The sequence below is a fragment of the Cololabis saira genome, chromosome 2 (genome assembly GCF_033807715.1).
Source record: "Cololabis saira isolate AMF1-May2022 chromosome 2, fColSai1.1, whole genome shotgun sequence".
In the NCBI taxonomy this organism is placed as follows: domain Eukaryota; kingdom Metazoa; phylum Chordata; class Actinopteri; order Beloniformes; family Belonidae; genus Cololabis; species Cololabis saira.
This window is the reverse complement of record NC_084588.1, coordinates 53,971,401-53,984,101: the sequence shown is the minus strand read 5'-3', so window position 1 is coordinate 53,984,101 and position 12,701 is coordinate 53,971,401. Positions and strand designations below refer to the sequence as shown.

General features: G+C 38.1%; 1 protein-coding gene across 1 annotated transcript in view; it reads left to right on the top strand.

Annotated features, from left to right (window-relative positions):
* Positions 1-10,797, top strand: part of LOC133418368 (collagen and calcium-binding EGF domain-containing protein 1-like) — a 96,934-nt gene extending 86,137 nt beyond the window's left edge. The window contains exons 8-11 of the mRNA XM_061706981.1: positions 1,677-1,816; positions 4,393-4,428; positions 5,299-5,334; positions 7,948-10,797. Of these exons, the coding sequence (XP_061562965.1) occupies positions 1,677-1,816; positions 4,393-4,428; positions 5,299-5,334; positions 7,948-8,226 (491 nt within the window). The 3' untranslated portion in view covers positions 8,227-10,797. The remainder of the gene's footprint in view (positions 1-1,676; positions 1,817-4,392; positions 4,429-5,298; positions 5,335-7,947) is intronic.
* Positions 10,798-12,701: the final 1,904 nt, after the last annotated feature.

The window sequence follows — 12,701 nt, the reverse complement described above, 5'->3', positions numbered from 1 at the left end:
TACCTGTTATTACTGTACTGTAAAAGAAAGGGTTACCGACGAGATTGCATAACTGGAATAACAGTTATAGTACCAGTTATTGCTGTATAGGTGTTCCATAACTGAATAACTGTTATAGTACCAGTTATAGTACCAGTTATAGTACCAGTTATAGTACCAGTAGTACCAGTTATAGTACCAGTTATTGCGGTATAGCTGTTCCATAACTGTATCTGATGGAGAACTGACATAAACCAGTAGGAACTTCGGGAGATTTAAATGATTATCCTGTTTTGTATTAAAATGGTTCATATCACTGTTGAACGGAAAAAAAATCTTTACACGGCAAAGAAAATGAAACTGGCAGGAACAATACTTTGAAAATAAAATTTCAGGTTTGATACGTATTTAACTTAAAGACGGGTAAAATATTGAGTTGTTTTAAAAGAGGGGTAGAATGAACAGACCAATTACTGTGTGGCATAAATCCTGCACAATCTTTTTTACAACATGAAGGTTATGAAGATGTGTGTTATAGGTAGCTCCCCAAATAATATTACAGTAAGTGAGATATGGATATATCAAGCTATAATAAAGAGTTGGGAGTAGGGGTGGGTATTGGGAAGGACCTCACGATACGATACGCATCACGATACTTGAGCCACGATACGATACACATTGCGATATCCCGATTATGCGATATCCCGATTATTATATTCTACATAGTTCACCGAAAAATTTAAAAATGCATTACACATCTTAAAATCTAAGTTGTATATATGTACATCAGATGATAGTGATGGATCTTAAAATCCGAGTTGCACGTTCATCAGATTATAGTGACAATTCATGGGACAAACTGAGTCAAAACAATGTTTTATTATAACTATACAAGCTAAAGTTACAACATATTTGTATATGTTTTTCATATTATTTACATCATATGAAATTAACATTAAATTTAGTATGAGGTTGCTTTAATTATGTGGCAAATGATAATAAACACAAGAAAGATGGAACTAAAACCAAGGACAGGCACAGTGATCAGTCAGTATAGATATAAATCCATAAATAAATAAACCTCTGTCCATTATTTTTCATTTTTTAAGGACAGGCAATTGTGTTATATAAAAAATAAATTATAAAATGAAATAAAACGTGAAATAAAACCTGAGCTCAGTGCAGGGCCCTCCCAGGGTTGGTAGAGAGTGGCAATGCCCAGGACTGTCACTTAGGTAGGAGCACTGGGCGATAGAATGGGAAAAGAATCAGGGATAAAAAATATAAAGAAAAAAAATAAAAATAAATAAAAAATTTAAAAAAATCGATATTCAAATTTTGAATATCGATATTGCATCAGCTGGAAAAGTATCGCGATATATTGCCATATCGATATTTTTGCCCACCCCTAGTTGGGAGACAATTTTCATTCACCAATTTGCTGATAATACCAATAGATTTAGATATTTCTTTACAGACATGGTTGATGTGGTTTTTCCAGCTTAAACTTTCATGGATAATTAGTAATTATTAATTACACCAGGAAGGTTGCTGGTGTCACCTGAGTGAGCGGGTCGTCTCCTATAGACAAACCGCTGTTAGATCTACAATATATTTTATTTTTTGATGTAAATATAATAAAATGTGATTGTTTTATGTTCAGTGATAACGTGACATGGTCCACTTGTCTCCACCAGGACATCCCGGAGAACCAGGAAGCAGAGGCGACCCGGGCGAGCGGGGTCCTCCGGGCCCCCGGGGGCCGCGGGGGGACATGGGGCCCATGGGCCCCGAGCCGGATCTCAGGCACATCAAGAGGGGCCGCAGGGGCGCGGTGGTGAGAAAAATCACTTCTGGTCCCCCGGAAATAACCGTTTTCCCCCAAATAGTTCCACAAATATCCCATTATTGTCCATATGTGATTAGTGTAAACTACGATACGTGGCCCCCGATAACGATAATATCACCATATCTACCATATTCAATAGTGATGCACCGAAACGAAAGTTTGTGGCCGAAACCGAAATCGAAAATAATAATAAACACTTGGCCGAATACCGAACATGGTTCTTCAGCAGTTTTTCATTTATTTTGCCAATTTTTTCACCATTGCATAAGTCAAATAAATTTGATTTAGGCTTTTCAAAGAAAAAAATCTTTTACAAAATTACAAGGTAGAAAATATTTATTGAATGGGCCGCTCGGTGGCGCAGTGGGTTAAGCAGCGGCTCATATACTGAGGCTACAGTCCTCCTGCAGCGGTCGCAGGTTCGAATCCCGGCCTGCGCACCTTTGGTGCGTGTCATCCCCGATCTCTCTCTCTACCCCTTTCATATCTGCAGCTTGAATAAAGGGCCACTAGAGCCCAAGAAAATATTTATTGAACATAAAAAACTGAACATGTTTTAATTTCCAGCATTATGTTGTTTTGGTTCCACCTCCTGGTGAATGTTGGTAAAATTCTTATGGGGTTAGTTTTTGGTTGGCCAACGATTTATTACGGGAGCGGCCAGTCTATTACGTAAAATTCTTATGGGGTTAGTTTTTGGTTGGCCAACGATTTATTACGGGAGCGGCCAGTCTATTACGTAAAATTCTTATGGGGTTAGTTTTTGGTTGGCCAACGATTTATGTTTGTGCTGCGCAACGTTACGGGACGGAGCGGCCAGTCTATTTCCTTATTTTACAACGTCGTTATTAATTGTTTTTTTTCCCACTTATTCCACCGAACACCGAAAGTGTTTTTTTGCCATTTTCGGCCGAACAATTTCGGTTACCGAACAATCGGTGCATCACTAATATTCAATATATTGTAAGAAATTTCATCAACGATATATCACGATATATGTGACTGAAAAAGAAAAAATACCTATAAAAAGGAAAACGTCTGTAGTTATTACAATTCCAAAACTTCATACAAACTTCGTACAAAGAAGGTGCATTTGTATATTTCCTCACTGCTGCTAGGCTTGTAAATGTAAACTCTGAACAGCTGGACTAATAAAAGTGCATGAACAATAATAACATGTTTTATATAAACTAGGACAGTCACTGCTTTGTTTCTAATACTGAAAAGTCAGTAAGCAACTTAATTTTGCATAAACCTCACTTTCTCCTAGTCTTGTAAATGTAAACACTGAACAGTGCAAACTGAAGTGCATGTACAAAATATTGATATTTGCCGTCAGTTTATCGATTATTTATTGCAGAGAGCACAACAATATATTGCAATATAACGATTTTTCCCCCACCACTAGTGTGAACTCACTTTAAAAATTTAGAGGTTTTATTTTCCTCGCAAACTGTGAATTTACATCATTTCGTGGCAGCAGAGAGGGAAAAATGAATGAAATGAAAGCCCTAAATCCCCCCCGGTCAGCGGAGTCATCGCAGGGCCGAGAGAAATCCCAGCGTTTGTGAATGAATGAAGTCACGACGGATGAACGAGCCAACACCAGGCTCATGTTCTCACTGCAACAAAAGGCCAGCATGCTTTTCTTCAGAGCTTTACTTGACTCGTTTTTGGTCTTTTAATTTGCAGGTCATTTCATTTCATTTCATTTTTATTTATTCTGATCATGGAAATATGCAAACAAAAGAAACAAACGCGTAAAATGACAACACAATCAAAAGCTTATTCCATAACCAGGAAGAAGAAAATCTTATTCTACCTGCCCCTCCCTCAAAACTAAATTGAACAATAATAACAGATGCACAATTACTTAGTTAATATCACAAAGAAAGGAAAAAAAAAATCAAAGATAGATCGTCCGTCTCCATACGCACATATTATACATTTTGACTATTTCATCCATACATTGCTATTTTTTTCTCTTTAAATTTCTTTTTAAACTGAAATATGTTTATACAGCCCTTTAAATCATAATGTAATGAATTCCATAACTTAATTCCAACAATTGAAATGCTCATCTACTTTAAAGTTGTTTGGGCAAATAAATGTTTAAAATTACATTTTCTACGACTATCTTCATTGTCTGAACTGAAAGTAAACATGTATTGTAAGTTTTCTGGTAATGCTTTACATTTAGCTGTTACATGATTGTGAGAGTCTGTAATTTAACCAAATCATGGAGTTTCAGTAATCTAGATTCAATAAATAATCTGTTGGTGTTTTCTCTGTAATGCGTATTGTAAATAACTCGAAGTCTTTTCTGTAATAAAAATAAAGGATTCATTCAGGTCAGGTGTGGATAAGAATGTAAAGACTCTTTCACAGTGCGTTACTGACTTGAGTCCCATGTTTCAGGTCCAGGACATGAAATTTGTTGCAACACAATCATATGCACAGGAAAAACAAAGCTGCATAACAACAAAAACCCGGATCCTCTAGTTATAAAGAGGCGTCATGCAGCATTAAACTTGCTAATATTCATATCTTAATCATTCCTGCAGGGACCACCCGGGGCAACAGGCAGAGATGGATTAAAGGTATATATTTCTGTGTCTTTGGCCTCCTGGCGTCTGTGCTGCTCCATGTCCTGGTGTTCACATCACACACATGTAAAATGATCTGACGAGCAAACGTCATCAAGGTCTTGTTTTCATCCTTACAGACACTGTTAGTAAATGATTTAATAAAGTTCATTTTGTCCATGGCTTTACAGTTTAATTTGCTGATTCTTTTTGTCAGACAAGAATTTTTAGGTTTTCTAAATACCTGACATGTTTCGGCGATTCCTTTCACCTTCATCAGAGCGGGACCGTCCCTAAATACCCCAAGACTCTGATGAAGGCGAAAGGAATCGCCGAAGCATGTCTGGTATTTAAAAAACCTAAAAATTATTGTCTGATTAAACTGTTAGCAAATATTACATCAACATATATATGTTTTAAACTCATTAGCGTGTTAACGATGGACTTAGGTAACTGTTATGGGACCATTCTCCCATAACTCATAGGTTTTGAGTCTAATGCAACTGAACTACTGTACTAAAACATGCTGAACAAAACTGTTCAGAGGCAAAGTGTTGTGATGTGATGTTGTGATTTTGGTTTAGTTTTACAAAGTAATTGTATTGAGTTCTACTGCTGTTTATTTTATATTATTTTGTTTTTATTTTAGCTTCTTAATTTTCTAATTATTGTTTTTTGGTTAAAGGACGATTGTAGAGTAATATGTTTTGGAATGTTTGTCCTTGCTGGACCCCAGGAATACTAGCTCTTGCCAAGGCAAGAGCTAATGGGGATCCGAATAAACAATAAAACAATAAAACAATTCTCGTGCATGGTGCATGCGTTATGACCCTGATCCAGCTGTGCAGAGATGAGAATCCTCACGTGTTTGTTTCTCGTCTGCAGGGCGACCGCGGAGCTCCAGGCCCCAGAGGCCCGCCGGTAAGTGTTTCTGGGGATTAAACACATGCATGTTTCTTTATCTGATATGAAGATTTTATTTCGAACATGCATGTTAAAAAAGAGTACAAAAGAGTCCTAGCCCTGAATCTACATACATTCTTACATATAACAAGACGAGTTTCAATAAGCTTACTTATAAAACACACATACCTACTTTAATAACGTTTCACTACAGTGATATAATACTCAATTATATGTATATATAAATATAGTCCAAATCAAAGCAAATCAAAGCAAACAAAAGAAAACAAAACAAAAACCCAGCCTTTAGTTGTGCTACTATGTATGTATGTAATAATAATAATAATTAAAGCTGCAAGCAGCGATGAATGGGCCCTCGCACTCATGGCCACCGGCCCCCTCCCGGTTTCCCCCCACATTCCATGTCAAACCATTCAAGAGTTACTGCAGAAAGTAGGAACTATCAAATATGGACCAATCAGAAGAAGAGGCGGGATTAATTCAGGCCAATGAAGGTCAAGGACTCAAAACTGAGTCCGATGACACCACCCATGACTCTTTATGTCAAACCATTCAAAAGTTATGGCAGAAAGTAGGAACTATCAAATATGAACCAATCAGATGAAGGGTGGGCGCGCTTTTGCGTCTATTGTCGCCACAGTAACGCTTTTGACTGAGAAAAGTAATGCCCATCGTCGCAGGATGGAGACGCACATTTTGATGTATAACACACCTTGGTTCACGTTACGGTTCGGGCCGTATTAACTGCTGAAGAAATGGCATAAATTGCGCCAAAATTACGCGATTAATTCAAAATGGCTGACTTCCTGTTGGGTTTCGGCCATGGCGCCAAGAGACTTTTCTTTAAGTTGCGACATGATACAGGTGTGTACCGGTTTTCGTGCATGTACGTCAAACCGTATTGTGGGGCTTGAGGTACAAAGTTTTCTAGGGGGCGCTGTTGAGCCGTTAGGCCACGCCCATTAATGCAAACCATTAAATATCACATTTATCACCAGGCCTGGCTTGGTGCAAAACTTGATGACTTTTTGGGGCACGTTTAGGGGGAAAAAGGCCCTAATTTAGTCGGAAAAAATAAAAAAACATTTCCTACAGATACAATAGGGCCCTAGCACTGTAAGTGCTCAGGCCCTAATTATAATGCATAGTATTACATTATCATTACTTTACTATAACACTACAATATAATAGAGAACAATAGACAGCAATGGTATAACAATATACTTGAATACCTATATAAGAGTAGATATGCTATATACACTGGTTCATATATTTACCTGCAATTATATACATAAAAATTACTATAAATCTATGTATCGACATGTCTACATATAACTATAAATCAGTATACATTAATAGAGGTATATATACACAAATACTGTATGTATAATACAACTCAATATATCCATATACATACCTACATATAACATATCTGTATCCATAATATTACGATGGAGTATTAGGGCCAAACTAAGACAAAACAAAAAATAGGAAAATACGAGAAAAAAGTCATAATGTTGCGAGAATAAAGTCGTAATAGAATAAAGTCGTAATATTACGAGACTAAACTCGTAACATTACGAGAATAAAGTCGTAACATTACGAGAATAAAGTCGCAATTTATGAGAATAAAGTCATAACATTACGAGAATAAAGTGTTAATTTATGAGAACTCTAACAGAAAGAGTGTGTTAAAATTTTGAATATTTATATATTTAGTTATATATATTTATAATATATTTAATATTACGATTTTATTCTCGTAATATTACGACTTTATTCTCATATTATTATGATAATTATTATATCGTAATTTCCTTCTTTTTTTTTCTTAGTTTGGCCCTAATACTCCGTCATATAATATACATCTATATATCTACATATATTAATAAATGGAAACATCTACATGTTTATTCCCATCTGTATTTTGAATAGAATGTTTCTTTGTATCTTTTTTTTAAATTGTGATATGTTTTATCAGAATCAGAATCAGAATCAGCTTTATTGGCCAGGTTGGAACATTGTCCAACAAGGAATTTGACTCCGGTAGTTTCGCTCTTTATGGTCTTAAAGGTAAACAATAAACAAATAAACAATAGACAAATGTGGAATTTCTATGTACAAAAATTATAAACATTTTAAGGTGCAGAAGTTTGAGGTAGTGAGAATAATTATGACCTATTTACAATTCCTACAGACAAGAATTATGCAAAAGTACAAGATAAAAAATTAAAAATTTTACAAAAGAAATAAAAAAGTGAGAGGTGCAGCAGAGTGAGGCAACATGAATATTAAAGAGGGTGCTGGATGATTTATTTATATTTTGATGATTTATTTTTATATTGCACGTGATTGGTTACTCTGAGACTTTGTTATTTGTGAGAGTTCATCAGAGCAACCGCTTGGGGGAAGAAAAAACAAAAAGTAGAAGAAAAACAGAGAGCGAAATACCGAGGCGACCGTAGGTGGCGCCATCTTGCATCTATTTTCCTATTTTATGTGATATGTTAAGCTTTGATTGTTGTTTTCTAATCTCTGATCTATGCAAAGTCTCTCTGAAACTCTGTGAAACAGATTCAGAGCAGATTAAGCAGCTTCCTGTGTCTGCAGGGGCCGCCGGGATCCTTCGACTTCCTGCTGCTGATGATGGCCGACATCCGCAACGACATCACGGAGCTGCAGGAGAAGGTGTTCGGCGCGCGGCGCGGCCTGACGCTGGACGGCCCGGCGCTGGACGGCCCGGCGCTGGACGGCCCGACGCTGGACGGCCCGGCGCTGGACGGCCCGGCGCTGGACGGCCCGGCGCTGGACGGCCCGGCCCAGGCCAGCGGGGAGCTGGACTCGGGGGAGTGGGGCTCCGCACACGGAGAGCTCCCGCTCAACACCTGACGCCACACCAAACCGGACCTTCTTTGTTGACAACACATGCTGGAGATCCAACCCGTCGACACGTTAATCCTCCCTCACCTCACAGCCGGGCCCAGCAGGCCGCGGCGCGGCGCCCGCACACGGGCGGGACGGTCCAACGGGAGGGACTAACGTAAACCCCCTTAACCACTACAAGCACTGTTTTCCTGCAGCCCTTTGTGCGGCGTGGACGTGAGCGAGGGACGTGCGTGCGGGACGGGGAGTGAGAAAGACGCAGCGTGAGCTTTTATGAGCTGAACCACTTCAAACGATGAACTTTATCGTCTCCATCTCTTCCTGCTCCCGAGTCCGTCCGTCCGCCGACGCTCTGTGGTGCCGGCGACGGCGCGCCTGCAGGGCTTTAGTAAAAAACGACGTGGGACCCGCACCGTTCACCTCCTCTGCACCTGCGTTGTGAGCTCGGTCCGGCACCGACGCCTGAGCCGCGCGGCTCTTTCTCTGAGGCACAAGAACCCACGACAACGGCATCGTTCAACCGCTAATCTGTTACCGCTGGAATCTGCTGCACGGAAATGCAGCACAAGACACAGGAAATGGTTTTGGATGACCAAAACCTCTAAAATCAAAATAGATTTTCACTCCAGGGAACAATATATTGCCTTTTAACCTATATTTTCAAAGGAAATTGATTGTTAAATTTCCATTTGGACAACTGTTGCACATATTCTTTTACTCACAGTTGATCCAAACGTGTCGGACAGAGAAGGAAAGCTGCTCTAAAGTTATCGTTTTCTTTCTGTTAACTAAAAAGCAGATTCCAATAAAGGGTACCCCATCAATAAAAGGCTGTTTTGCTCATGAAATGAATAATTTTGTGAGTTTTAGAAGTTTTGTTTGCTTGAATGCGTGACGAAGGCTGTGGGCCAGTGTTTCTCAGTCCAGGTCCACTTTCCTCAGCGAGTGTTACACGTTTCTCTTTAACTTCACCTGGCTCAGACTCACCTGGATGACCGGTTTTTCAAAAGGTTTAATCCGGATCAAATTGATCCGGATTTAGTAACCCTTTTTTTTGCTATCCAGGATCACGTAATCCAGTTTACTTTTGAGCCGGTTTTTCAAAGCAACATCGGATTGGATCAATCTGATCCGGATAGAAACTTTTCAGGATCACCAAATCTGGATAACCAGTGCTCAAATAGGGTAGGAAACACAATGTAGAACTATAGATATGTAAAGAGCAACAAGGGACGCAATAGTTAGACACTATTTCTGATTTGGATTTGTTTTGGATTTCAAAAACCAGTGATGCCATTGCCATTGCTTTGTTATTCTGTTTTATCATTGCATGCATCTCTAAAAAATCATCTAAAAACAAAACAAAAATATTTTTGATTGTGATGAATTAAAATATTATAATTAGTGACAGAATGATATATATTATTTGTGGTCAATATTGACAGCTGTTTGGGGGATTATTTTATGAGGCCAAATTCTTTCTACTTTGCTGTAGGCCTGTACTGAAAGGCTGAATACGTTATAACCTACCTAATCACTGTAGCCTGACGGATGAACAAATCAAATTAAAACCTTATGAATAAATAGGATATCTTGTAGGCTATACTGCATGATCCAAATATAGTGTTATTTGATACAATTTTAAAGTTTCATTACATTTTGGGCCTGAAATCTACGCTGAATCCACCCTTCTGATGGGATCAGTTTAATCCCGATTTTTTGGATCAAAGTGATCCCAATCCTACTAAAAAGTTTTGAAAAACCCAAACTGAAGGTTTGATCCAGATCAAAACCAGGATTGGATTACGTGATCTAATCCGATTATGTAATCCGTTTTGTCTTTTGAAAAACCCATTTTCATGATTTGATCCAATCCCTTATCCAAAATCCGAGCGGATTACTTTTGAAAAACCGGGCCCAGATGATCGTTGGATCCGTTTAAAAAAAAAGAAAAATCACATTATTTATTCAGCACCACCAGCAGAGGACGCCAAGTCCCAGATAATCCCCTAAAACCGGTGTCGAGCCAAAAAGTGACTGCCTGCCAGAATCTGGTTTCTCACCTGAAAATGGTCTTTTTACCTGCCAGAAATGGATTGAAGGTCAAATACAGTAAATGAAAGGTTGTTTCTGCCTAAATATGATTTGATCTCATTCTTGAGCTTCATAATATAAACACTAGAGCTCACAGGATTGCTTTTAACTCTTTTAAAGGACCACTACAACACAAAATAGGCATTTTCACCTGCCAAATATTGATTGAAGGCCAAATACAGTTAATGAAAAGTTTTTTCTGCCTAAATATGACTTGATCTCATTCTTGAGCTTCATAATCTGAAAATCTGACGTTTTAGCGCTGTCGCTCCCACAAATCAGATTCTGGCAGGCAATCACTTTTTGGCACGACACCGGCGTCTGCAGCGGTGCATATCCATATTGGTTACTTTCAGGAAAGTATTCACACCAAACCAAAGGTTTTCTCACATCGGCCAACCACAAGTCTTCATGGTTTTCCCAAAAGTGCAATTATAGGAAATACTGAAAGCCCTTCTGCAAATAAAAACTGTTATAAGTCTTGTTCACGTGTCCATAAGAGGCTTTTTCTTTCTTTAATAAGACACTTTGGGACCAGAATCATAGCCGTGTGTTCCGTCACCTACGGGCCCAGATAGATCAGCCAGGCGTGTGTGTGATGGAAAAGCCTGTAAAACACTTAATACTGGCTTCTGGATTCATTTGCACGACTTATTAAAGACTGACTGAATATAAAGTGGGAACTAACAGCAGAGGTCGGTACCAGAACGGTGGAGAAGCTACTCGTGAGTTTTGCTGTTGTAGTAATTATCGGCAGGCCGGACAGGTTTCAGGAGGAAAAGCAATAAATCAGGTTGTGTAAGTCGGAAGTTTTTTTATTAGTTTATTTGTGTCTCTTAAAACATTAGAGATGTTTTTTTGTTCTTTCTGCTAAACTAATGGTAGAAATCTGACAGTATTAAAAGCCGATGTTTGGGAGATGCCGTTAGTGGGAGCGGGCCGTGCAGGAGTGTAGCACCCTATAATGTAATAATCTCCTATAATGTAATAATTTCACCCTATAATGTAATAATTTCACCCTATAATGTAATAATTTCACCCTATAATGTAATAATTTCACCCTATAATGTAATAATTTCACCCTATAATGTAATAATTTCACCCTATAATGTAATAATTTCCTGAAAATGTAATAACGCCTGAAAATGTAATAAAATTTGCACTTAATTCAATCGAAAATATAATAAAACCCAATAATGTAATAACTTCACCAATAATGTAATAAAATATCCTGACTGATATTGTAATAACATTTTTACCGATAATGTAAAACCTTATTATATTATTGGGAATTTATTACATGGAACTCAAAGTCTGTAATTTAACCCAATAGTCATTCTGGTGTTTCAAATCCAGCGTATATAACATTCTTAGATACTTAAAACACAAAATGTAGAACTCTGGACTGAAAATAAACATATATATTACATTATTTGTAAAGTATTACATTATCAGTTTTGGGGGGAAAAAAAGACCCACCTGAAAATGTAATAAATTCCCAATAATGTAATAAGGCATTACATTATCGGTAAAAATGTTATTACAATATCAATCAGGTTATTTGATTACATTATTGGACAAGTTATCACATTATTGGATTTTATTACATTTTCAATTGAGTTAAGTGCAAATTTTATTACATTTTCAGGCGTTATTACATTTTCAGGAGATTATTACATTATAAGGTGCTACAAGGAGGCTGCAGGAAGGGATGCAGGGATGCAGGCAGCGTTACCACGGCAACAGACTTGCTGCAAGGGCACGTGGCCCCAGCCGTCATGTCACACGTGCACAATATGCAACTGTAACTAAAAACACCCCATTGAGACTTCTGTCCCTCCTTGTTTCTCGTGCAAACGAACGGCTCAGCTTCAACCTGATCTCACAAAAATCCGTGAAATGCCCACGACCTCTCACCACTATTTTCCGTGGTATATACACGGAAAGTGGTATAATTCCGTGTGAGCACCACGGATATTGTATTATGCAAAGTCAAGGGGATCCGTGGTCGTGATATATACACGGATTATGACATTATTATTATGTATATGTTATTCTTTGTTATAGTGGCTAAATTATGAGTTTTTGTCGCGCAAGGTACTGTTTGTTACTGTCAGTTCTTAAAAGTATGTTTTTAACGCTGTTTTAGCAGTGTTTTACTGACGACACGCAGACCCGGCCAGAGTCTCCAAATACCTGAAGCCCGAGGCTTGTGTTGTTTATTTCTGATGTTTCTGATATTGTTGAAAGAAATAGAGAGCAACTATCTCACAGTGCCAATTCAATACTACTGGATACCACTTTATATATACCATATTTTCTGGACTATAAGCCGCTACTTTTTTCATAGTTTTCAACCGTGCAGCTTATATAAAGGTTTCTATTCT